At 34.0% G+C, this 27,666-nt stretch overlaps 2 protein-coding genes and 2 long non-coding RNA genes across 6 annotated transcripts; 1 reads left to right on the top strand and 3 right to left on the bottom strand.

Moving 5' to 3' along the window:
• The first annotated feature begins 3,236 nt into the window (after window positions 1-3,236).
• Window positions 3,237-6,222, top strand: LOC107851189. The gene is made up of 5 exons (XM_047401039.1): window positions 3,237-4,044; window positions 4,732-4,818; window positions 4,870-4,997; window positions 5,049-5,284; window positions 5,591-6,222. The coding sequence occupies exons 1-5, from the start codon at window positions 3,440-3,442 to the stop codon at window positions 5,738-5,740; spliced, it is 1,206 nt and encodes a 401-aa protein (XP_047256995.1). The 5' UTR covers window positions 3,237-3,439; the 3' UTR covers window positions 5,741-6,222.
• Window positions 6,223-6,273: 51 nt separating this feature from the next.
• Window positions 6,274-10,565, bottom strand: LOC107851188 (probable LRR receptor-like serine/threonine-protein kinase At5g63710). Of its 2 annotated transcripts, none has more exons than XM_016696120.2 (12): window positions 10,270-10,565; window positions 9,667-9,834; window positions 9,412-9,544; window positions 9,236-9,307; window positions 8,915-9,058; window positions 8,658-8,729; window positions 8,395-8,460; window positions 8,069-8,139; window positions 7,837-7,983; window positions 7,382-7,723; window positions 6,897-7,291; window positions 6,274-6,817 (listed from the first exon to the last, which is right to left on the bottom strand). In XM_016696120.2, exons 1-12 carry the CDS (start codon window positions 10,283-10,285, stop codon window positions 6,506-6,508), a joined length of 1,938 nt encoding a protein of 645 aa, XP_016551606.1. In that variant the 5' UTR covers window positions 10,286-10,565; the 3' UTR covers window positions 6,274-6,505. The 2 variants fall into 2 exon arrangements, with proteins under 2 accessions (XP_016551606.1, XP_047256458.1); XM_047400502.1 differs by lacking the exon at window positions 10,270-10,565 and adding an exon at window positions 9,971-9,982.
• Window positions 10,566-14,170: 3,605 nt separating this feature from the next.
• On the bottom strand, window positions 14,171-16,573 carry LOC107851672. The gene is made up of 3 exons (XR_001669119.2): window positions 15,337-16,573; window positions 15,126-15,250; window positions 14,171-14,764 (listed from the first exon to the last, which is right to left on the bottom strand). It is a non-coding gene; the product is annotated as an uncharacterized LOC107851672 (long non-coding RNA).
• A 7,341-nt stretch (window positions 16,574-23,914) lies between these two features.
• Window positions 23,915-26,137, bottom strand: LOC107851673. 2 transcript variants are annotated; one of them, XR_007048040.1, is made up of 4 exons: window positions 25,752-26,137; window positions 25,156-25,297; window positions 24,533-24,669; window positions 23,915-24,251 (listed from the first exon to the last, which is right to left on the bottom strand). It is a non-coding gene; the product is annotated as an uncharacterized LOC107851673 (long non-coding RNA). The 2 variants fall into 2 exon arrangements; XR_001669120.2 differs by having other exon boundaries at window positions 25,156-26,133.
• Window positions 26,138-27,666: the final 1,529 nt, after the last annotated feature.

Genomic DNA, 27,666 nt, shown 5'->3' with positions numbered 1-27,666 from the left:
GTAGTGCGTGCTGTTTAACTGCAGGATATACATATATTATTTTTAATAATTTGAAAGTATATACATATTCAAAGTTAGACGATAAAAATCTATAATACATTAAAAGTGTGAAGACCCTTAAAAATATGATTTGAATTTTTTGTCCTTCATTAAAATACCTCATAATAGATAAAATAGTATTTTTATTTTTTTTTCTAATTATTATTTTATTTATTTATAATATTGACTCATATAAAATATATGAGATTTTGACTTTAAAATAATGGTAAGATTTTTTTTCAAATTAGGAGCTCTAACATATATTGTAAGAGATAGTTTTTGTTTTGCAATTGGTTTAGTTTTGGTTTGTTGAATTTACACCTTCATTATAAATGTATCCTCTAAATAAGACGTGTGTGAAAATTATAGGATTAACTAAAAATTCGTCCACCAGAATACTTTCAAGGAAATTATTCTTCGAATATTTTTGGGGATTTTTCCTATCAATTAATGATTCAATAGAGGTGTAGTGTTTTCTTTGGTAATCAATCCCAAATTATTTTTGTCCTTGTAAAAGGTCTTTTTCTGATTTTTTGTACCTGTATTTATAGCGGTTAGAATTTAATATGAACAAATTTTATTGGTGAAAATAATTAAATTTTTATCGTATCTATTCTTTATTTAGGGTTGAGTGTAATATAGATTTTAAAATAATTATTGATATTGTGATACTAATTTGCTTAATACAGATGATAGATAAATGTTAAGTCAGGCTTTAAGGAATTTCAGTGAAAAGATAAGATTTAGTTGTAGTGTTCAGATATCCCGATTATCATATTGATATGTTGGCATGTGCTATTTTTTCTGCTCAATATAGATGATCGATAACTGTCCAATCGAGCTCTACGAATTTTTTTTGTAAAAAAAGTGAGATTTAATATTACTATAATATCTCGATTATCATGAATTTTATGACTTTTTTTTATCAAAATTAGGTTCCTAAATCTCAATCATATTATTTTATTGTGACTTATGTTCTGTTGTTATTTATCATTTTTTAAATTTTTCGCTTAATATGAGTGATAGATGAATGATCACCTTTACTCTTTTGGTTAAAAGAGAAGTCACAACAGTGATATTAGTTTGTCTTTAGTTTTTCTTTTTTGGGAGATTTTTTTTTCCTTTTGAGTAGAAGTCTATTTTTGTTTCTTCAAATTTATTATTATTAATTTTATTTATTGTAAAATAGTAATAATTTTTAAACTTAAAATATAATTATAGATACTGCATTTAAATTATTTACTTTATCTCAATTTACATATAAATTCATGTAACATGTAATTTAACGTTAATTGCTACCTTTCAATAATCTATTCTTCTTATGAATATATTTTTATTGATCGATGCGGGACACACGTACAAAAATATTTACTAAATTAGTATAAAAAATACACATCAACAACATACTCAGTGAATTCCCACCAAGTGGAATCTAGGGAGGATAAAATATACGCAATTCATACTACTACCTTCAAAGAAGTAGAAAGATTATTTTCAATATACCCCCGGATCAAGATACAGAGACAGTAGATAAGGATCATAGTAAAACATGAAACAAGATGAAATAACAGACACCCACAAAATAGTACAATATCAAGCTACCCCAAAGTGCATCTAACTACTTGCTACGACTCACTTTCACGCACTATCTTTCTACCCTAATTTGATTCTTCAAACATTACTATCTAAGATCATATTCTCAGAAGTTGTACCTACTCCAAGTCCTATCTAATTACCTTCTTTCAGTATTTCTTCGACCTATCTCTATCCCATCTGAAACTATTTAAAGTCAACATCTTATACCTCTGAACTGGATCATTCATGTCCTTTCTTATCACATGCTCAAACTATTTTAACTGCATTTTCATATTTTATCCTCTGTCAAAGTCATTTTCACCTTCGCTCGGATAACCTCATTCCTCACTCCAGTAATACTACTTTTGAGAGAGTATAATGGTCTTATCAAGAAATGAAGAAAATCCTTGAAAGATGGTTTTGGCCGCCAAAAAGTTGTATGCATTAAATGAAGAGTAATAATTATAGTATGTGTCAGTCACTTTCATTATTACTTCAGATTTTCCACCCCCCCTTCTTTTGTGAAACAAAAGGCACTCTGACACCTTCCCCCCCCCCACCCCTCATATCCCCAATACAAATCCTTTTTGTTTCACTCATTTATACCTATTTACAACTATTCCCAACATACAACACAACCAATATACTCTCCAAATATCATCTTACTTTATAAATATTTGAATTCTCATATACTATATACTCCGTATGAATTGTTAAATAAACATAGGTGTATACTCTTCCTTAGTTTAAGTAAGTATTAGTATTATAGCAATAAGTATTATAACTTGTTTACTAGGAGTACTCGTATGAATGTGAAAATCAAAAAAAGTTAGCTAATAATTGTCAGTTTATTTATTGCTATGTAAAATAGGTATGAAGTCAATATTAGATAAATTAAAATGAATGAAGAGAATACTTTTTTTGTACCAAAATAATCAATAGTATATATTAATACTTACTGTACAATAATAAAGGAAATTTTTTCAAGGAGCGTGTGATTGATTATATTTCTTATTAGGAGTAATTTTTTAATTTTCACGTATTTATTATATCTTTTAATTCTAGAATAACTATTTTTTCCGTTTCGAAATAAATGAATTATTAGATTTTGACACACAAATTAAGAAAAAAAATATCAAAGATATAAATTTAACATAAATTTTTATTTTTACCTTTGAAGTCTCTTTCTTAAAAAAAAAAAAGAAGAAAAAACTGCAGTTTCTTTTGTTTGTTAAATTATAGGAAAAAATTGAACGATTCACTAATTTTAAAATACTAATAAATATTTTAACAGTTCATTTATTCTGAAACGGAGAAAATATTATGAAAGATAGAGTTGGAAAAAAATGGTTAGTTTTCTTTTAATGATGTTAATTATTTTGAGATAATTTTTTTAATAAATATAGTAGTATCAATTAGTATTTTAAGATGAACAAGTAATTCATTGGTATAATGTAATGTGTACGGATAAAATAACAGAAGAAACAAGAAACAAAATAGTAGACCTATATTTTTGATATGATTGCAAATCCATAGGGTTTTCTATGACCCTATGTAAGTAGTAGTACGTACTCATTTACCTTTTTAGAGAAGCACATGAAAGATCTTCTTCCACCAAATCACTCCCTCCCTATGCATATATATTACTGTTATATATACTGTTATTATGTTACATTTTGTTGTTCTATGTTTCTTTCTTCTACCTATATATAATAATATATGTATAATATACATATTTCTGTGTAAGTTCATTTCTTGTTTCTTGTAAAAGTTGAGAAAAAGTTTCATTTCATCTTCTTGTTTGTTTGCTTCTTATTTTTGAACAATGGCAGCATCTGGTTGTGTTCATCACAAAACACTTAATCCAAAAGCTGAAGAGTTTATACCAACTCTTCATGCAATAGATTTAGTCCCTTCTCTTCCTCACCAAATTTTTCATCCAGTAGGTAATGAACTGGTTGTGTATCAGCCACCACCATCAGTACCAGTACAAGGGAATGAGATTGTTCCATATCAGCAGCAGCCAGCACCACCAGTATTGCCACTACTTACTTACTTTCCACAGCCTTTTTACTGGATTTGTTATAAAGATGTTCATGTTCAACCTTGTTACCAGCAGCAGGTTGAGGTTCTCTCATTACCTGAGAGAAGTGACCATCAAGAGGAGCCAGTTAATGAGGTGTTTCTGAGAAAAACATGGAGAAGGTGTGGGAAGAGAGGGGCTAAAAGACTCCCTTTGCCACCAAGGTTGGTGGGAGCTGCAACTGCTGGTGAAAAAACATGGAAGCTAAGAGGTTGTTTTATGAGAAAACCCCATCAAGAAGCTGGTTCTATCAGTTCTTACAAAGCTACTCCTCTTGTTAAAGAAGGTCCCATTTTAAGCAGCAACTTAACTACTGTGATGATTAGGAATATTCCTAATCAGTTCAGGTCTGTAAAATGCTCTCTTTTACACAAATGTCTTGTAAAGTTCTTTACCTTCTTGTTTGGTCATGTTATTGAGATTGAGTTCTATATGCAAAAGTCTATTATGGGTCAGATTTGTTTTTTTGGCATTTACCTTTCATTTACATGTTCTTGAAATGTTGTACTATGTCATTTTTGTTTATTTGCATAGCTGCACTTGTTTGGACTTTAGTACTTGTTCTTGACTTCTTGAAATGATCTAGTATTCCCCCTTTTTTGTTTATACCATTTTCAGATTATTTCATTCTTGCATGTTGAAAATTGAGATTTGAATGCTTTGCTTTTTTTTTCACTTGCCTTTTTGTTCAATCATTTTCAATTTTATTTTTTTTCATGTTGGAATTGAGATGATATCAGTCTCATTGGGTACTAGTAGTTTATGTGACCATTTAGTGTTACAATGCATTTACAGACTTCAATTTTACTGTCTATTCATATCCCAATGTGCAATTACTATACTGATGCATGCACTTAGTATTCATCATATATGATTGATTAGGCTATTAAATGCAGTTTTTCTGTATCCCCCCCCCCCCCCCCCCCAGCAAGATTATTAATGGAGCTTTTGGTTTATTTTGGTATGCATATTTATGAATCTGTTAGTTTCTGACAAAAAGTTTTAACTCTTTTTGAATGGATATTATTTTACAGGAGGGAGCAATTCATGCTATTTGTTGATCATTACTGCTCTATATATCATTGGGAGTATGATTTCCTTTATCTCCCAATTGACTTTGGGTAAATACTTATTCTATTTAATGCCTATTAATTGTTCATTTTTACTAACAGGCTGCAGCATTTTGTTACACATTATTTTAGTTTCCTTAACTATACTAATGATCTCTTAAAAGAATTTTTTGTCAAGTCTTCTAGGGAGTACATTTATCCCATGTTTAGTTATTGGTACTATCCATATTGTTACTTTTAGCTATGTATAATCTGTATATATAAGTTGGATCTTTGACGAGTTCATTGTTTCTTTATCGATGATCTCTTGTTTCTCTTTACAATTTTTTTTTCTGTGTGTTTTGATAAATTTAGGACGAAGAACAACGTGGGGTATGCCTTTGTGAACTTCACATCTGTATGTGCTGCTGCTGAAATTCGGAAAGTTCTCAGGAACTTCAAGTGGCATGGTGTCATGACTCCCGCTGGCATTTACTCGTCAAGGAAGATTTGTGAAGTTACCTCTGCTCGCATTCAGGTTAAAATGACTTTACATTTCTTGATCGTTTCCAACATTAACTGCAAAATGTTTGATAATATATAGGTCGCGTCAATCATGTTTTTGTTAATGTTCTAAACACCACGCAAACATTCAAAGGCAGAAGATTCGACAGTGTAGGCTTTGTTGCTCGTTACTCCCAAATATTAGCACGTTTGTCATCGTAACTTTAATGTAGTGTTTATCAAATGAGACGTGATAACTTAAAATATAGTATTTGAATACATTATATTTTTGTTATGTTGGTTGCATTTTTGTTTGATGATATATATGATTATATTTCAGGGAAAGGAACACTTGGTGAAGCACTTCTCAGGGTCGAACTTTGTGTGTGAGACGGATGAATATCTTCCGGTTGTTTTCTCTCCTCCGAGGAACGGTTCAACTAGGTTGACAAAGCCAAGGACTATTGGAAAGCGGGCTGCAGTTCCTTAGCGCAATGACGACTAAGTTACTCCATATGTTGCTCGGGTCCTCCAAAAAATGCTAAAATCCTAGCATTTTTGGACGAGCCGAGCAACATATTTTAGCTTGACAGGGTTGGAAGGGTTTTTATGTTGTTGTAGTGATCTATGTCACAGTGTTTTCATTTTCTCCCCGGGGCTCGAATCTTTCGATGACCTGGGGTGAAATGGAAACATTGGATCTCTCATCTTGGTTGATCTTCGAACAAACCTTAGGTTTTATGTTAATAGTTTGTGTTTTAAGAATGTTGTTTGTGTGTTAGTTTTTAACTACCAGTATTATATATGTAAGGTTGCCCTTAATTTGCATGTAATTTCCGAGTACTTTCTCAATATTAAAGATTATATGATAAGGTCCTTTCTGGGCTATGCTTGTTTACCCACACAGTGATAAAAGAAAGTTTACTAGCAGTACATATCGCGCTACCTAGCCGTAGCATGAGCTAGTACAACGAGCCTGGGATCGCGTTACTTCTCTTTTGAGGTAGAACTAACTCGGGTATGTAGGATTCTGCTTTGGACACTGATTTATTATCATCACAAAGTATACAAAAGATAGGTGTAAGAGTTTCCCTTTCTCTGTATATACTTCTTAGAATAGAAAGACGCCTTAGCGCGTATGATAAAACTAGTGTTGCATGATACATAGCTCGCTGTAGCAGAAGCTAAAACTATACTGGAGCGTTGACATTTAATTGCAGAAGTACTTGGCTTATGCATACATCTGCAGTTTTCCTCATCTTGCTTGAGACAGTTGTATAGCTTCTTGATCATGTGTTGAGTCTTCAGCCCACAAAAACTGGCGCGACATGAGGGAGAACTGTTGATTTCTTACTTCTTCAAGTTGTTCCCACTCTGCCCATCTTTCAGCTAAACCTACTCCTTTCAGCATAGTGATCACTTCTGCCATTTTTGGACGATCCTCGGGTGAACTTTGGGTGCAAAGCAATGCAACTTGAAGGATTGTCTCAACCTCTTTTGGTTCATATGTTTTCATGTTTCCATCCACAATGTCACCTAGCCTTTTCTCTCTCAATAGTTTCTTGATCTGTAGTTTTTTCGCGATAGTATAGTCAAAACATCGAAGCAAACAAAATTTGATGAGAGGAGATGGGGGTAGGACTTACATGATCCAGTAGCAAGACATCTTCCTCTTCTTCAAGTCGCGAAAAATCAATTGCACGTTGCGCAGTTACAAGTTCTAAAAGGGTAATGCCATATCCGAACACATCTGTTTTCTCAGATGATTTTCCTGTAGACAAGTATTCTGGGGCAATGTGGCCCATTGTTCCGCGAACTTGAGTTGTAATGTGAGTCAGTTTCGTATCTACTAGCTTTGCTAGTCCAAAATCTCCAAGAACAGGTTCAAAATTATCGTCTAGGAGGATGTTTGCTGCCTTTAGATCTCTATGAATGATCTTAGGATCGCAATGCTCGTGTAGGTACTCCAAACCATGAGCTGCTCCGAAGGCTATCCGCCTCCTCGTTGGCCAATCCAGAGCTTTCTCTCCCGGTTTTAAATCTGACAAAAAGAGCGAAAGCGCACACACACTTAACACCCTGGATAGTACGAAGAATGACAAAAGAAGAGGTTGAGTGATGAGGGCCATACCTCTTAACCGATATGCAACGCTAAGATTCTGCATAAATGGATAGACAAGAATTCTCTCAGAAGAGGTTGTACAGAACCCGATCAAACGAAGGAGATTCCGATGAACTGCAACACTAATCAGCTGCACTTCTCTCAGAAATGCAGCCTCTCCACCAGGATTGTGGTAATCTGTAAGTCTTTTCACTGCCACTTTCGTGCTGTCCCAAAGATAGCCCTTGTACACTTTACCAAAACCTCCTTGTCCTATTATGTTGCTGTCACTGAAATTGTCCGTTGCAATCTGAATTTCGCGCCATGAGAACCTTCTCAGCTGGCCTAATGAAATGTTGCGTTCAACATCACCTAAAATGCCATAAAAGTAGATGTCATTTGCAGTTAAATAACGAAATTTGTTCAATATAGGAAAACCATATACTCTTTCTGTTGAAGAAAAGAAATACGAGTAACACATGTACCTTCCACATCATAAAAGTGATCATGTTTGAGTTTACGTTTATAATTGCATCGATATGTGACGATAGCTCCAACTATGAGAAGAAGGAATGCACCACAGCTTGCACCAGTAAAAATAGCAACCTCATGTTTTGGTCTTCTACTGGAACCTGTTGAAACGATTATAACTTAAGCAACTATTATTTGTTTGGCTTGAACTAAAAAGGATGCACTTGTGAGTCGAAGACTATTAACCTGATATGGAGGAACTAGAAACACAGGGCTGGTGAAAGCCATTGCCACAAGCAAGATGATTTCCTGAAAAACTGATATGACGTACAGAATGATCGTTAGCTAAGCAACTAAGTCGATGATAACAGCTCCAAGTTGAAAGATGCAGTGATATTTTATCAGTTGAAAGGAGCCTTGGAGCAACAGTAAAGTTGTCTTAATGTGATCACGGGGTTGAGCTGTGGAACAAGGTACTGATGCTTCGTGCATCGTGAAAGAGTCCGAATAAGATGGTGTGACAGCAATATATATGTGCAATTGAAGATTTAGAGAATAACTGATGACATTACTTGTATGTTGGTATTGAAAACAACTGCAGTGGGATACCTCCAGTCAGATAATTGGACGACAGGTCCCTGTGAGAGTCAAAAACAGGTATGAACTAAATGAAAAACATCAATCAATAACTACTTCTGACTGTGATTCAATCTACGTTGCTCGGACCCTCCAAAATGCACAGCTTTTGAAGGATTTTGAGCAACATAGGCTTCAATCCAACCGAAAATTACAAAGGAAGACCTAAAACCGCCCGTAAGGCTAACATAGTTCTTACAGTTGTTTTAAGCCTGTGATATTTGTAAGTGAATTTGGCACAGTTCCAGTTATGCGATTTCCTCTCATGACCCTGATGCAGGACAAAAGGACATCGTTAGTCTTACGTTGCTTATAGACTCTCCAAAACTGTTGTCGCACCCAACATTGGATCCTCCAAAAATGCACTTGTCGCCATTTTTGAAGAGTCCGAGCAACATTCGCTGGCCATCTTGGGAAAACGGGGGAACAAAGAAACAAGAAAAAACAAGTACTCACAAATTTTTAAGATTGTAGAGCTGACCCCAAGCTGGTGGAATAGGACCATTGAAACTATTGTTTGCAAGATTCAAGTTTTGTAGATTTGACATGCTGCTAAGGTAATCAGGTAAGGCACCAGATAAATTATTGTTCTGCAAATCCCTGCATAGACCGTTAACGTCTTAGCAACAATCGACAAAACTTTCCTAGGCCCGGCTGAGACACCGAGGATTAGTACTAGAAGCGGAGTCAGGATTTCGACTTTATGGGTTCTTCGTGAGGATTAATATCAGAAACACGGTACTTTAGTAATTTTAGTACAAAATGCAGCATACTTACAGGCTAACCAAAAATTTCAACTTGGTTATCGATGGCGAAAGTGTTCCCGAGAATCCGTTAGAAGCTAAGCTCCTGTTTGATTACAACCACAGTTACGCCTCAGTCCCAAACAAGTTGAGTTCGACTATATGAATCCACTTGATTTACTTAAAGCTCAGAAAGAGAAGAACTCTTACAAGGATATGACATTTCCATTTCTGCATGTAACATGAGACCAACTGAAACATGGAGACACAAAATTAATGTTCCAATCTGTGATTCTATTGTTTGAATCATTCAGAGACCTCAGCAACTCAATTAAAGCATGACCTGAAAATGATGACAAAGAAAACAGTTACCGCGATTTTATTAGCACACTATTTTGAAAGAGTAACCCAAGAAAGAACATGAAATTCTCACAGATTCAGTAAACAAAACCTATAACTACATACCTTCAACATCATAATCATTTGAGGAGAGACCATTGCTGCATAGAAGTAGGAGCATCAGCAAGTTCAAGTGAAAATTCCGGAACAAAAAGGCTCTGGACAACATCGAATTCTCTCTATCAACCAGAGGAGCAGCGCGTCCACTTGATCCTTCTCGTTGTTTCTGATACTCTATACAACAAAAACAACAACAATTACGCCTCAGTTCCAAACATGTCTAGTTCGGGTATGTAAATCTTCACTCCTTCATTTAAGCTCAACTCATGTTTATGATATTCTTAGTCGAGGGCCTCCATCGGAATATTACCTGTCCTAAGGTGCAAAAACTAAATGACATTATGAACCATCAGTAAGGCGGTCTCATATCTTCCCTCGTCTAATATATATATATATATATAAACTGTTGAATCCCCTTAACGTAGGTTCATTTAAAGGCTAAGGCAAAATGAATGATCAAGAAATATACTCAAAAGATATCAAGACAAAACAATATAATAACATGTATAAAGACTGTTACGCCTGAGTCGCTAACAAGTAGAGGTCGACTATATGAATCTTGAGAGCTTCACAACATGTATATATGCAAATAACATGTAGACAACTAACCTGGACTAATAGCCATGGACTTTGAAGGGTACAATGAATGATCAACAAACACAAGGAAGAGTAGTAGTAATAGTAGATGATAATTGATGACATGATGAATAAGTGAGATTCAAATGGCAATTGGGAGTTTAGTGTAATGTGTAAGAGGACCCCACAAAGCATTCAAGAAAGTAAGAATAGAACAATTTAGAGGGGTAGGGTGGGTGGGTCTATTTGGTGTATGAGTTGGTGGTGAATGAGAAGGCCACTACTACTAATAACAGGAAAAATACATTGTTCTCTATGCATACTTTATTACTTTAATATTCAGATGCTTAGAAGGCAATATAATGCCTTATTTAAAATGATCATATTCCCATGTTATTTAAAAAGAACAATATCTTTTTTCTTGGATAATCTGTAATATGTAATATGAAGGAAAGCGTTGGAGTAACTGTTAATTTTGCTATCATGTGATCAGGAGGTAATGGGTTCAAACCTTTGAAACAGCCTCTGGCGGAAATGCAAGCTAAGGCTGCGTACGATACACCCTTGTGGTGGGGTCCTTCCCCGGACACCGTGCGTAGCGGTAGCTTTAGTGTACCGGGCTTCCCTTTTAATCTGTAATATGAGCCAGGCCCATTGGGCTAGCCCGATTTGGTCTTTAATTTGATGGAGTTGGCCTTTAATTTTTGCAGCTCATTTAAGAACATGGCTTTTTAGGTCAGTCTGGATAAGCCCGTGACCCGTGAGGCTTGAGCAATGTGGATTGGGCTAGCTCGTTGGCCGACCCGAAAGTCAAATACATGCAACTATTTAGATTGCTTATCAGTATTTTTATTTGATTTGAAGGATATCATGTCAAAAATAATTGCATTATTAGGAGTATTTTTTGAGATGTTGGAGACTTGATTAACAAATTTTAACACTATGTAATATTGTCTGATAATATTTATTTTTATTAATATTCTAAAATTAAATTATAAAATATTATTTTTTTAAAAATGGACTGACCCGTGAGACCCGCAGCCCACAGAGTAGTAGTGTGGGCTTGGTGTTTTTTGGCCATCATTTTGATGGGTCAGCCCGACCTCCGTCAAATTCAAAGCCCGTGTGGGCTAGTTTGGATGGGCTGAGCCGACCCGTATTGACAGGTTTAGATAATCATCATCTCAAAGTATAGCCTTATAGTAGCTATAGATTATGTGTTCAAGTTGTGAGATGAATCAAATGCTTACTTTAACGGCATGAACAACCCAACATAATGTTATCGTTTCATTAATCGTATCACAACATCCTCACAAGCTCTTGAATTTGAGCCCGGAATATGAAATCTCCTTTGCTAGAGAGGAACATCCGGACATGAATATTATATACATACAATAATAGAGTTATAGAGAGGACCCTTTTAAAAAAAACAAAATCTTCTTGCTCTTATTATTCAAATATTGTTCATAATTTGTAACACACACATACATTGAGATTTTTATTTTTTTATTTTCTAATAGTACAACTTTGTAACTTGCTTATGAGTTGTTAATAAAACTTTTGAAAAGGTGCAAAGATGATATAGGCAATGTTTTCATAATGTTTAGCTTTGAATGAAATGTGAAAAAGGTGGTCTTTTTTTTTTTTTAAAAAAGACAACTTTAATACAATTATTCATCATCTTTTTTATCCTATTCCACTTAAATTTCACCATAAGATTGGATAATGGAAGAATAATTGAAAAAAGATATGATTGTTTTTCCACTTTGCCAATTTTCACTATTAACTAAAAATATCATATATACAATTAAAAGAATATAATATCCAACAAAGTTGAGATCTATTTTTTTTTTTTAATTATAGAGGATAAATGCAAATACCTAATTGGTTAGTGGTATTATTTTACTATGGAAGGTTAATAATAATAATGTCTAAGTATTAGAAATTTTATACTAATGCATTTGATATCCCTTCATAAATGACTAGAATTATTTAATAAATTAATCAAACGCGTCAAAAAATAATTTTACAAAAAAAAACATCAATAAGATATTCTCGATCATATCAAATATACCCCTTAATTTAAGGGTCATTTTCTTTTCTCTCATCTCATATTATAAATCTTTGCATAAAAAAATAATAGTAATACACTTATGATTATGGGAGTTTCTGATTTGTTGAAATTAAATATATTTCAACAAATTATAAACATAATCAATAAATTACACGTTTTATTTGTGTTTACAAATCTTGTACTAAAGAACTTTACATTTTTAGTACTTGTCTCTCTCCTCTTCTTATTTGTTAAAGCTTTTATTATAATTATAATGCAAAGTAAATATAAAAAAATTAAAGAGAAAACAAAAAGCAAGAAAAAGCTTCTCCTAAAAGCTTAAGATAAATAAAAAAGTTTTGAGATTTTGACAATACATTAGGCTAGACATGACTTAAAAGTAAAGTATATGTTACAAATTTTAAAAAAATAAAATTAAGTAAATGAAAAGTAAGGCATTATCCTTTCCCTATAAGCATCTTAGATATGGTATTTGGTTCCAATATTTCCAAAAGTGTAATCACAAGTGTGTTTATACCCACCATTTTTTGTACATAATTCCTTATTCCATAAATAAATGGAGAATTTAAATTTAAAGTCAATAAGTTCTGCTTTGTATAAACTCCCTCCGTTTCATATTAGTTGGCTTTCCTTTTAAAAATATATGCTCTAGTTTAGATGTCTAAGTTCTAAAATCAAGAGTATTTTATACATATATTTCCCATTGTATTCTTAATAGAAATACTAAATTTTTTCACGATTTTCAAAATTATTGAATGATGCATAAATGATCTCAATTCTCAAAATTAAAATTAAATGATTAGTACTAGTTTCAATTATAAAATTAATGTTCTAGACGTAATGCATAGGATGGATTAATATATACAAAATTTCAATATTTTCTCATACATTGATTATTCACTTGACATATAAGGGTAAATATGTAAACTGTATGTCTGTATCTCTATTTTATTGATTTCTTAATAGGTGGGTCAAGTTCATAGAGACCAACTAATACGAAATGGAGAAAGTATGTGGCAAGACAGCTTAGTGCGTAAAGAATTTCGCGTCTATAAGGCCTCGAAAAGAACTGTATTTCAAAGGATGCGATGTAGACAATCCATCCTAATATTATTATTAATAATTGCTTGTACGACTCAAATTTATAACTTACAGATTACATAAAGACAACTTTACTATTATTGCACAACTCCCTTCATTTTATATAGAGATAATGCATCAAAACCCTCTCTAAACTTATCTCCTCAACTTATTTTATCACTTAAACTAATTTTATATTTATTTACCTCCTTAACATCTTTAAAGTAATTAATTTCCCCCCTTAATATCATGAGGGAGAGTGCATCACACTCGTTGACACATCAGTGCCAGATACAACCACGTCTTAGCCACGTAAATAAAGTATTTTTTAATATATATATATATATATATATATATATATATATATATATATATATATATATTAAATATATAAAATATTTTAAATTAAAGAAATACCCCACCCCCCATTTTCCATCTTCTTCATAACCACCCACCCCTCCTTCCCCTTCCCCCGTCCCGTCTACCCCCACACCTGCACACACGCCCCATCCTCCCCTACACTGTCACACCTAAATATACCCCATCCACCTCCGTCCACCCCCACACAATCACACCTGCTAGATTTTTCGGAATTCCATTTGAAAAATTCAATTACCACCATATATATATATATATATATATATGTATACTGCTTACGCATTTTTTTTCTTTTTTTCTTCTAAAAAAATGTCACGTCACCATAAGAGATATTAAAAAAGATAAATAAATGGAAGATTAGTTTAAATGGTAAAGTAAGTTGGGAAGACCCATGTTAACCAATTCAGTAAAACAAAAAACATTAACATGAATTGTACTGCCAACCAAAAGAAGTGTTTATACAGTTTACAGGTACGTAGAAGCAATCAAGAAAGTCGTTCAGGTAGAACTCTTTACCGACAGGAATTAAGAAAAGAAAGGCAGGCAGCTCTCTTCCAACAACGTAATGGCAGAATATTCAATTAATCAATTACGTGAATGATGAAGCTCGGGTAAAAGGTTTAAAACACGAACGCAAAAAATCATGAGTTTGCATTACCAGCTGAAGATTATTCTCCCGGGCGCAGAAGGAAATCTATCTAATTTATTACTCTCCATCATACAAAACAGACACCGCTTCACTCACTTTTCTGTAAGGTACTAACACACTCATGGCTTGAGGGCTACAGCCAACCCAATCTTGGCCCTCTTTCCACTTCACCAGATATTGTGATGAGAGCACTTGCCTTACCATAGCTGTTAACGCGAGCCTTCACCAAATGCTGTGATTCCAATGGTCAATGTGTTCTCCTAACTCTGCCTGCATCAACAGCTGTATTTGTCACTGGCTTCACCGTGTGGCAGTAGGAAGCACTGACGGTATCACCCTCGTCATTCCTGCACATAATTAGCACTCGGTCCAAAAGGGTTCCAAGATAAGAAAATAACAAAGATAATGATGGAACATGTTGGTCTCCAGGTCACAATTTTTTGCAAAATTCTACGACTTTGATGCAATTATACAGCCCTCACTTCATTTCAATATAGCATCTCATCAGTAGAGGAGACAAATGATTAATGAGTTTAGCCACAACTACGAGGTTCAAATCCCGAAAGTGTTTTTTGCAGAAAGAAAGAAAACCAAGACATTACAAAGTCATTTCACAGTTAGAAAGAGAACAAATGGCTAAATGAGATATTTTACTCCATGAAGAAACATATACATTACGGCCCAGGAAGATACCACATAAATACTTACAATGCTAATGAAGCAATCAGATCAGCAGTACAAAAACTCAGACCAGTATTTCATTTTGTGAAATTGCCTGTGAGTCCAATGCTAGTGTTGATACCGGCATACTCATGCAAGTACTGGAGCTCTACCTGAAGCATAATATTTCCGCTTAGAATCACACAATTAACTAAACCACCAGCCAACTGCAGAGAAATACAGTTAAAGGCAAAGGTACCTTTCCAGATTTCTGATTTGGTATGACAAAGCTGACAATTGTCTTGAGCCCTGGTGCAGGTTCATCAACAGTGATGGTAGTGTAGACCTGCATTATTCAATTCAAGTTACCTACAAGTAAAGGGAGAACATCATTTCACTCTCTTTTTCAGGACTAGTCAGAACAACAACTACATATAACCAATAATAAAGCTTTGAGCTTTCCTCCTATCAACAACAATGAACCCAGAGTAATCCCACAAGCGGGGTATGGGGAGGGTGGTGCGTACGCAGCCTAACCCCTACCTTGTGCTGGCAGAGAGGCTATTTTTGAAGAGCAAAGAGTGGCCAGTTCAACACCATTCGTGAAAAATTATACTCCCTCCGTTTCGTTCTGTCCGTCCTACTAAAAGTAGTTATTTCAATGTACTTATCCAATTTATGAAATCAATAGAAGTTTATCATTTGCTTCCAATACTATCACTACTTGTGTTCAGATTTCTGTGACAGTCCTAATATTTCAGCTCTGAATCAGCCAGGAAAAAGTTAGTAACTATCTGCACTATAGTGTGTTTAACTATGTGACTTCCATCTAAGTGTGTTTAACTATGTGACTTCCATCTAAAAGTAAGTTTTTTGAGAGAGCACACATTTATTAACTCTCTCTCTAACGTTCACTAAACCCACGACCACTGCCCCTTGACCGGCTGATGCTGGCGACGGCGTCGGAGCGCCGGTAACAGGCAAGGATAACCCCACGCCCCCCTTCTCTCTACCCTCTTCTCTCTTCCATTTCCTGTCCCCCTCCGTCGTTCGAACTTTCGCCGGCGGTAGAGATCACCGTCGGCTTGACCCCGGCGACACAGGCAGCGCGCAGCTCCGGTCACAAGCGACCGATCCGGCGGATCCATCAGACGGTACTTCTGGTTCCGACCAGATCTGGTTTCCGCAACTTTGGATTCCGGAGGCACTCCGGCGAAGCTCCGGCCAATTATCCCGGCGACCAGTTTTGGCATCAGTTTGCTGGGACCCAACATTCCACGCATGAAAAGCGGATTTGGTCTACAAGCGTAATCCGATTACTTCTAACCTTTGTTATTTTATTCTTCGTATAATTTCTAGTATTATACCCTGTATCTTGACTTGCACTTAATTATTCTTCGTATAATTTCTAGTATTATACCCTGTATCTCGATTTATTCCATTGCTTGACTTAGATATAATTGGTGGGTTTGACTTTTTCTTTATTAGTACTTATTATACACTGTGCTTGTGCCTTCTATTTCCTGTTGTTGCTTGATTACTGTCGTTGTATGTTTTTTCTGGAAGTTATGGCTGTGGACATTGATGGTAGGATAGGGTCATGTCTGAGGGGGTTGGGGCGGGGGCCTGTGATGGGGTGGGGAGGAGGGAAGGGCGGGTGGGGGCTAGATCCGACGTTTGGGGAGGTAGAGGAAGACGGGTTGCTAGAGTTGATAGGCTGCGGGTTGGGCCTTGGAATATAGGTACTCTGCAGGGTAAGTCTATAGAGCTAGTGAAGATTCTTAGAAATAGGAGGATCAATATTGCGTGTGTGCAGAAGACTAAGTGGGTAGGATCTAAGGCTAGGGATGTGGATCGTTACAAGCTGTGGTACTTTGGTAGCGAAAGGCGTAGGAATGGAGTTGACATCTTAGTAGATGAAGAGCTTAGAGGGCAGGTAGTGGAGGTTAAGAGGATCAGCGATAGGTTGATGACTGTTAAGTTGGTCATTGGGGGGTCTACTTTGATCGTGTGTAGTGTTTATGCACAGCAAGTGGGCTTGGATGGGGAGGAGAAGATGCAGTTCTGGGAGGCGTTGGATGAGGTGGTAAGAGGAGTGCCTAGTTCTGAGAAGATTGTTGTAGCAGGGGATTTCAATGGGCATATTGGGGCGTTACCGGGAGGCTTTGGCGATGTGCATGGAGGTTTTGATTTTGGGGAGAGAAATGAGGAGGGAACTGCTCTGTTGGATTTTGCAAGGTCCTTTGGGTTGGTAGTGGTGAATTCGAGCTTCCTGAAGAAGGATGATCACCTGATCACCTTTTGAAGCGCGATAGCCAAGACGCAAATTGACTTTTTGCTGCTCAGGAAAGGGGATAGGGTGTTGTGTAAGGACTGTAAAGTCATCCCGAGTGAGAATCTTTCGATCCAGCATAGGCTCTTGGTGATGGATTTAGGTATTAAGAAAGATAAGAAGAGAAGGGGTGAGAAGGGTAGATCGAGAATTAAGTGGGGTGGCCTTACGCCGGCGAATGCGAGGGAGATAGGGGAGAAGGTAACGGGAATGGGGGTGTGGGAGTGCAGGGGAACGTGGATGGTATGTGGGATAGGGCGGTTAAGTGCATCAAGGAGACTGCTAGTGAGGTGTTGGGTCTTTCCAGGGGCTGTGCCGGCCATCATCGGGGGGATTAGTGGTGGAATGAAGAAGTTAGGAAGAAAGTGGAAACTAAGAAGAGGGTGTATGCTAAGTTGGGTGAGAGTGGGGATGAAGATGAGAAGCAGGCTAATAGGGAGGAATACAAGATAGCTAGGAAGAAGGCTAAGTTAGCAGTCACAGCAGCTAAGACGACAGCGTTCGAGAACTTGTATGCGGGGTTAGAGGAGAAATGAAGGGAAAAGAGGTTGTTTCGGCTTGCTAAGGCTACGGAGAGAAAGAGTCGTGACCTCGACCAGGTGAAATGCAGGTGAAATGCATTAAGGGGGAGGATGGTAGAGTATTGGTAGATGATAGTCATATTAAGAAGAGATGACAATCATACTTCTATAGGTTATTGAATGAAGAAGGGAATACAGCTATTGTTTTAGGGGAGCTGGGGCACACAGAGGAGTGTCGTGATTTTAGTTATTGTAGACGTTTTAAGGTAGAAGAGGTCACAGAGGCTGTTCGCATGATGCGTAAGGGTAGGGCGACGGGGCCTGATGAGATCCCTGTGGATTTTTTGAAGTTCTCTGGAGAGGCTGACTTAAGGTGGTTGACTGAATTATTTAACGGCATTTTCAAGTCAGTGAAAATGCCCGAGCTTGGAATGGAGTACTATGATCCCTCTTTATAAGAATAAGGGTGATATTCAGAGTTTCAATAACTATAGAGGTATTAAGGTATTGAGCCACACTATGAAGATTTGGAGAGAGTGGTCGAGTTGAGGTTGAGCAGGATAGTGTCTATCTCAGAAAATCAGTTTGGATTTATGCCCGGACGCTCGATGACGGAGGCAATTCACCTGGTGTGCACTTGTTCCTATAAGTTTAAATGGCTAATTGTGCACTTGTTCCTATAAGTTTGGCCCAACATAGAAAGACAATCCATGCTTGATTAGTTAAGTGTATTTCCTTATCATTACTATCTCTAATATCTTAAGCAACATTATATAAAATTCAGTTTATTTTGGTAATTATATCTTATTCCGATTTTTTTAAAATTGTGATACACATGTTATAAGGTGATACATATAAAAAGTGATTCATTTAAAACTGACTAGATATTTATTTGAGGAAGTAATAAATTCTCTTTTATTTTGTGGAACAAATCACGCGCAATCAGTTACACAATAAATTAACAAGATTCCAATACACCCAATCAACTTTCAAATTTCAATTGGTGACCACTTCAGTTGAAGCAAAGCAAAGGAGCATAACATAGATGTGGCAGTGACAACGACGAAATCTGTTCAGTGTTTTGGGGCGGAAAAAGATTGTTGTAGCAATAACCCTATTTGTCGCTGATCCTAGAAGGTGTGAGCCTAAGAAGTTTGGTGGTTGTGGTGCTCTTCTAGGTTCCAGAAATCTTACCGTTTGATTTCTATTTTATGTTGGAAAATGTTGGTCCCTTATTGCTATGGTTTTGCTAGGAAATTTTAAGTTATTTTATGTTTTGGATTTTAAACTTTTATCAAGTGATTGCAGTATGATGTATTAAGTTTATACAAAAGTAGATGGATAATGAATTGGATTCTATTTTGCGAAAAAAAATCAATTGGTGACTACAAGTTGAGAGTATCGTGGCTACTTCAAATGTATCCTCTCCCATTCTTTCTTCATCATCAGAAAATGAATCTCCTTGTTCATCAGAAGTTATCTGTTATATTAGTGATGCATTTTTATAGTTGAAATAAATGTATGTATCACCAATAATCTGACCGCAAATATATCACTCATACATTGTCAATACAAATATATCACCAATAATGTAACAACAAAATGTAGCACTCTTACACTGTCAACAAATGCATCACTCATATATTGATAACAAAAGTATCATTCATATGAAGAATTTCAATCGTCAGATCAAAAGACTATGTATGGATGGTATGAACTGCCTAAACAAGAATTCTTGAACAGCAAACAACCAGTTCAGATATTCACGACCAAGAAGTACTGGATTCTCTTTCGGATAGGCCCTGAAAGGAGAAGGAAGGCTGGAATGCCAACAGGCGTCTATTATATTGAATTTACCCGATAGTCCCCATTTTGGGAACGTCCAGTGCCAAAGTCACTGAATGAAAATGTATTTTGAAAATTAATATTTTTATATATGTATCAATCGGATTAACAAAAAAATATAGTTGAAATGAATGTATGTAACACCAATAATCTAACCGCAAATGTATCACTCATACATTGCCAATACAAACATATCACCAATAATCTAACAACAAAATGTAGCACTCTTACACTGTCAACAAATGTATCACTCATATATTGATAACAAAAGTATCATTCATATGAATCACTATTACACTATAAAATGTATTCCGAAAATTAATATTTTTATATATGTATCAATCGGATTAACAAAAAAATATAGTTGAAATGAATGTATGTATCACCAATAATCTGACCGCAAATGTATCACTCATACATTGTCAATACAAACATATCACCAATAATCTAACAACAAAATGTATCACTCTTACACTATCAACAAATGTATCACTCATATAATGATAACAAGTGTATGAATAACTAAATCTCTGAATCTTTAAGTGAATCACCCATTAACAACATATGAATCACCCAATAATTGATGACACTGGTGGAGTGAATTTTTTGGTAGGCTGTTTTCCGATGGTGAGTGGGACTTTTTGTAAAATGTATCATTCGTTAACAACATATGAATCACTCAATAATTGATGAAGTCAGTGGGGTAATTTTTTGGTAGGCTGTTATGGAGATTTTCGGTTGTGAGTGGGTCGTTTTTTAATGAACCAGCGCTGGTTCACCTGAACAGTGAGATCCGGTGATGGGGAAGGCTGCTTCGTTTTCAGAAACAGTGTATAACATATTAATCACCTAATAATTGAAATAAATAACTGTATCTACTATATGAATCGCCATAATACCATATGAATCACCCATTAATATCATATTATCACCCATTAAAATTATACAAATTGTATCTATCATACAAATCACCATAATATCCATATAATAATATTATATTTATCATTCATATGAATCACCATTACAAAATAAAGAATAAATAATGTTGAAATTAAAATGAAAACAGAGATCAATTCTTCACTTTTTTAGAATATTTGGGTGCTGACTTAATCCTTACCCAAAGACACCAACATTAATTAATTCTTATGTAATGTAATTAAGACTTATAATAATTAATTGATGGAGGAGAAAAATCAGAAAGGAAGATAGATTTAATTGAAGATAATTAGGGAGAGATTTAAGGGAAGAAAATATTTGAAAAAAAAAATATCTTGTATGAGTTAATGGTGGAGTAAAAATAGGATATAAGGTTTTGATGATATGTATCAAGAGTAAAATTGAAATTTGAGATTTTATGTAAATTTTAAAAAAGTAAGAAATATTAGTAATATAGTCTCTTATGTTTGGAATTTGGGTAATTTAACCTACTATTTTTTATGTGTAAATTTCATAAATACTAACCTTTTAGAACTAATTACACTACATCCCATCTTTTTTAATTAGTTTAGTCTCTCTCCCTATTAATATACATTCCTGAAACGACATATACATAATAACCTATGTATATTAGAATCTGTTAGAGTCCTTAAAAAAAAGGAAGTAACTGATATCCAACATTAATTGATGTAAATAACGCAATTAATTAAATACGTGGATTACTGCATCCCTTAAATCATGTAATATCAATGGAATTTCAAATTTTGAAAATCACAAATACATACAAACGCAAATCTGAAGCAAAATCATAAATCAAATACAATTTCAGATCTGGTTTTTTGTTGTTTACTGAAGAGAGAAAATTATTTCGAATTATTGTAGATGAATATTGCTATTCTTTTGAGGTACTCGGATAAATGGACATCCCAAACAGAATATGTGGATTATAAAAGTGAAGGGATTGTTGTCGCTGAATCAGTAAATTATTTGAGGTTGATTTCGTCGATTGCTGATGAACTAAACATTGACGAAGCTCAAAAATTTTTTTGATGTACGTCATGTTGTCGACGACAATGATTCATCTTTTCATATCCGTAACGATAACAACATACGATTGTATGTCGAGTTTCGTGATGTATTCGTTGTGTATTTCAACTACAGATAAATGTCAAGAAGACGTATTGTTCGATAGGGAAACAGGAGTTATTGTTTGCCTGAAAGATGTTAAATGTGATGTTATAGCTCTATCTGTAGTTGAGACACAAAATCAATATGCCTTGTATGTCCCAGAGATTGAAATACATAACTTGATGTGTGACAGCAAGAATATTGATGTTAAGGTGAAATAGATGTATAAGGATAAACAAACGCTCGTTTCAGTGATGTCGAAATATAAGGTGACCAATGGATTCAATGTTAGAGAAAAAAAATAGACAAAAAAGGTGAAATCGTATATTTTTATATTAAGCATTATTGATATATCAAATCTTGAATGTTTTAAATTGTATTTTTTTCAATAACAATGTTATATACAGTCTTTGGAAGAACTGTTTGTAAGTTATGTATATTTATGCAATGTAGTGTATTTGAATTAACATTTTTTTTATAGCTTTATTACTGAAAAGTAAGTGCATACCTGCAACACAACTGGTTAATGTATGTTGTTAGATTAATTCTGATATGTCAACTACATATACATATTTTGCGCTTTGTATATGTTTTAAAATGTTGATGTCAGCAAATGAGGTAATGGACAGCAGTTATGTATATCTAAAAATATACATAACTGATAACGTGCCTTTAGATGTGTTATTGAATTCATAATGTGCATACGTTGTTTTTAATGTTAATTACATGAATTATTAGATTATATATAGCTGTCTAAGGGGAAAATTTATGCATGTCTATAATGTATTTATTATGATTGATTTGTAACAATTAAATCGTTAAACTTATGAAATGATACAGATTATAATCATTTGAATGACTTTTTTAAAATTTCAGCTATGTCCTCCGATGTTACAATGAGGAATGTAAGTGGACGTTGGAAGCATCTAATTACAAAAAAACAGATGTTTTTATACTTAAGAGATCTAATCCATAACATACATGCGCTTTGAGGGATAACTTCTTTTGTATGTGAATTCATGACTCCAAAATTAGTTAACCATAAGAGAAGGCACACATCCAGGGACATAATCGAAGAAATGAAAGTTGTATATGATGTGGATATAAATTATATGAAGGCATGGCATGCAAAGGAGCGTGTCATAGCGTTGCTTAGGGGAAGACCTGCAGATGGTTATAGACAGATGTCGAGATACATTTATATATTAAAAAATGTATATCATAAAACATACATAGTGCCTTTGTAAAAATTGTGATTTGTACATGTAAACATATATTTAAAAAAATAAAAATTTAAATATAAATGTTATTTATTTTGTATATACTGTTGAATTAACTTATTATTTTGTTATAATTATAAAGAGAAATAAAATAATGTTCTAAACCAATAATAAAACAATTATGTATATTATATAACATACACAACCTGTATTTATAGAGTTTATCTCAGATATATGTATTATCTAGATTACATGTTAATTAATGTATATCATTAAACATACATAGCGCTGTTATAAAACTTTGAGTAAATGTAAACATATAGTTGCAAACAAAATATTAAAAAACAAATGTTATTAGTTTTACATATACCGTTGAAATAACTTTTTTCTTTACTATATTCTTGACTAGTAATAATTGATTATGTGTTATTAATTATTCAAGAATAACTTTATTGATATGTTTTGTTTTATTATTTGTGCGTTGAAATAAAATGGAGAATACTAAATTTTAAAATAACAGTTTGATTTATTGTTTAAAAAAAAAAAAAATTATGTATATGATATAATATACATTGTATGAAATTGTAATACGTGGCTCAGGCTAGTTTATAACCTGCAATTGAATGTACATTTATGTATATTTTTCAGCATTCATTTGTAGGTTCTCTAATGTACTATGTATATGAAAATATATACACACATTAATAATTGCAGGTTATGTTTATTAATTATAATGTCATGTATAATTATGTATATTTTCCAACATACATTAGTAAGTTTTATAATTTACTATGTATTTGAAAACATATACAGATAAAAAGCTAGATATCTATGTATATGTTGTCATATAGAACATTCAGCAAATGCAATATTCATCATTGCTAACAAAAATATCATTGTATTCAGTTTACTTGGTCCCTGTGGGACTGAACAAAAATATATCTTTCGAAGATGCAGTTTACTTGGTCCCTGTGGGACTGAACAACGCCAGATTATCAAAAGCTAGTCCACTTGTGTGAGCAAAGGCCAGGGTTACGCCTACGCGTAACGGGGAGTTACAGCCTTCTGCAAAGGATACTAATATCAACAGTGAGATCCTCCTGTTTTCAGCTATTGCGGGTATAATTTAAAAGCAGTTGAAACTGTTTCTACTGTGTCATCAGAATGGCTAAAGCAGGGATTTCCAATAAAACTGAAATTATGGTAAAAACTTTCATTAGTACCATGCTATTTTGCTATTCTCTTTCAAAAATGTAAAGAGTATGACATTTTTGACATTGTTAGCGTTTAGCGTTTTGCTCTACGACATTATTAGTGTATTGCTTGTCAGTTATGCAAGCTCTGTGTTCTTCTACCATGATATGAAATACTTGAGTGATGTGCTTAATAATAAATATTCTTCCACCTAGTGCCTCAAAAGTGTCCTATAGTTCACCCTAAGTATACATAAGAACATGTTCCACAGATCCATACCTTTAGTTTAGTGCAAAAATAGGTGACTATTCACTTTTGGTATGCTTCTTGTATACATACGGGCAAGCTTAACAGACGAAGCAGCACTCCGTAATTATGGCAGCTTAGAAAGAAGATCAACGTAACTCACAGTTTTACTGAAAGGGCAAGGCAAAAACACAAGAGTGAGAAGTCATATTCCCAAAGAAACAAATAATCATACCATGACTTAGAAATCTCGTATACTCATCATTTTGGTTTATTACTTTCTGTTTAATTTCAGGGCACTGATTTCATGTATAATGATTTTTTAGTTCCTAGCTTAATCGTAAATTGCACGCATGGAATATTTTCGAAAAGCTCTAGTATATTACGAATTACATAAGAACCATAGATATTTTTGTCCCATTTCCTCTCTAATTTAGTCCTCAATCTGATGAAACTTAAAAGAATAAAAGAGATGGTTTTTTAACAAAAAATTTGGTTAAAGAAAGAAAGAGCACAAGTTTGAAAAAGTTGACTAGCTCTATTCAATCCAGCAAATGGTCCCTTGATTCTAAACACGTGAGCCAAACATCCTTTGAGATGGTTGCCAGAAAGTGTCTGTACGAGAACACTCCAATGCAAAAAGATAAATGCATTACCATCTTATATGACTTGAAGCATTTCAAGCAAATCTAGAGGGAATAGGTTTTCAGCTGCATCATCGTACTAAGGTCTTCTTACTTTTATGAAATAAAAGAACGCTTTGGACTGCTAGAAGTTTCCTTAAAAGTGCATCTGCATCTGTATTATCAAAAAGGTCATAAGGGATTTAGATCGAACTGTTACAAAGAAGAGAAGCCTTCATGTGAGGAAGAAATTATCTCCATAAAGTGGGAACCTTTTTCAAAAAATTCAAATTCCCTGGAAATAGAATATTTAGTGCCATGAAAACTAAAATTTACAAGTATTGCAGCCTCCAGAAGGGAATATATTTGGGCTAAAAGTATTAAGTGTTCGTATAGTAGCACCAAATGGTTTCTTCCACTTGTCAAATGAATCCTAAAAGAATTGGTTGAGGCTACAGAATGGACTTTCTTTCTCAGTTTAAAAACAGTTTCCAAAGAAGACTAGAGGTTCGAAAGTGATAAAGGCTCCTAGGAAGTACATAGAGTGTCCTATCCGGTCGCTAGGAGTATTGATTAATAAGGAGGTCAGATAACAGCTATTGATAGTTCTGCATAGGCCCCTTGCTCACCTAACAAGCATATTTAGTGGAGTGTCTAGTAGTAGCAAAACCTTTTTTGCCTCAAATTCTTAGGAGCAGATGCTTGCATTACAGGAAAGTCAGTTTACTCACTACAAAGGCCCTTTCTCCAACTCCCATCTTTCAGTCTTAAGTGTGCTTTACATTACTCTTAGGACAAGCATACACACACACACATACAAATATCAAATCAAACCAAAATCCAACAACACAGTAATGAATGGGTATCATCAACAAGATATAGGACGAGTAAAAATAGTATATATATACTAAAACACATCCATCGCCGATCTTGATTGAACCATCCCTGCTATAGTGCTGCTATGAAAGAAATGAAGAAGCTAAGCGTTAAAGATAGATCAGATTTGATTGGTTCACCACACACGTGGCGTTCTATTCATTTTGATTGGATGGACCAAATATCAACCCGACAGCTGGCCAGTTCGTAAAAGGAATATTACGTGGTACTGTAGTCAAAAACAGTCAATCCATCAAACCCGTTCAATGTTTATTTTTATTTTTATTTTTATTTTCTATATACACTACAATTATATACACTCCAATATACACTATATATTTTTTAATAAATATATACACATATATACGCATCATTTAATATATATGACTATACGTACTACTACAATAGTACAATATATATATAGTTATATACTAATTTATAAACATATACACATTTATACGTTAAATATATACGTTTATAGAAGATATATACACATATATACTCACCATTCAATATATGTGTACTACTTTAAACAAAACATATACTACAATATATATATAGTTATATAGTTATATAGTTATATACTAATTTATACAACATATACAAATGTATACATTGTTTTATCCCTTTTCGAACTTCATGTTTGACGAGCAAAATAGTTTTGACCTCTTAAGACTATTTCAAAATATTTAAAAAAAATTACAGAGTCGCCACTTAATTTTTATAGAAAAATCAAGCAAAAATTTAAAAGAGTTTCAAAGGTTCAAAAACAGAAATAAACCTTTAAAACTAGAGATAATAGGTAAGGGTTCAATTAACGTCCTAAGAAGGTTTTTAAGACACTTAGAAGCGTCCGTTTTAAATGGTGTACCAAAAAGAACTAACTTGACTAGTTAAAGTAGCTAATTTTGCAAAGACTTGGTTTTATAGAGAATGTTAAGATTATTTATCTAAACATTTAAAAATGACATTTATAATTTTAAAAATGACATTTCGTTTTAAGGAAAAAGTCGAATGAAAAAATTTAATCCATTCTAAAAATATAAAATTTTGTGAAGAAATTATGAATTGAGTGAAAGAAAATTAGGATAAAATAAAATGACAATGACTTGGGAGATTTGCCTAGATTAAATGATTTAATGTGTGTGTTAGCACAAATAAATTAAAATTGGGCCCTCAATTGGCCGATTAATGAAGCTGCCCAGTTTTGGGCTTGAATTATGGACTTGAGTCCATTTTAGAAAGTGTATATTAGCTGTATACTGGATGTATATCATCCCTATTGCTGCTGCGTTTTTGTATATCTGGTGTATATCTGCTGTACACACGCATATACAGCCTTGCTTCTGTCTGTCGGACTTTGGTTCAAATGCGACGAAGTTCAAATGTGAGGATAAGTGGAGTCCAAGTGGACTCGGATTCATGTCACATGCATCAAAGAAAAGATAAGAATTAGTACATGATGTTTTGTGGAGCACCAAAATATCAAAATAAGAATTAGTACATGTAACCATTCAATATATATGTATTACTTTAAGCAAAACATATACTACAATATATGTATATACTGCAATATATATATATATATATATATATATATATAGTTTTATACTAATTTATAAAATATATACACATTTATACGTTAGATATACACGTCTATAGAAGATA

This window comes from Capsicum annuum, chromosome 12 (genome assembly GCF_002878395.1).
Source record: "Capsicum annuum cultivar UCD-10X-F1 chromosome 12, UCD10Xv1.1, whole genome shotgun sequence".
In the NCBI taxonomy this organism is placed as follows: Eukaryota; Viridiplantae; Streptophyta; class Magnoliopsida; order Solanales; family Solanaceae; genus Capsicum; species Capsicum annuum.
This window is presented reverse-complemented; position numbering and strand designations above follow the sequence as displayed.

Excerpts from the sequence above, each read along its gene's own strand:
- LOC107851188 (XM_016696120.2), bottom strand. Across the intron at positions 7,724-7,836 it reads TCACTTTTATGATGTGGAAG|GTGATGTTGAACGCAACATT; the intron begins GTACATGTGTTA and ends ATGGCATTTTAG. Across the intron at positions 7,292-7,381 it reads CGTTGCATATCGGTTAAGAG|ATTTAAAACCGGGAGAGAAA; the intron begins GTATGGCCCTCA and ends TCTTTTTGTCAG.
- LOC107851189 (XM_047401039.1), top strand. The coding sequence starts at position 3,440 with ATGGCAGCATCTGGTTGTGTTCATCACAAAACACTTAATCCAAAAGCT. Across the intron at positions 4,998-5,048 it reads TTATTGGTACTATCCATATT|TTCATTGTTTCTTTATCGAT; the intron begins GTTACTTTTAGC and ends ATCTTTGACGAG. Across the intron at positions 5,285-5,590 it reads TTACCTCTGCTCGCATTCAG|GGAAAGGAACACTTGGTGAA; the intron begins GTTAAAATGACT and ends ATTATATTTCAG.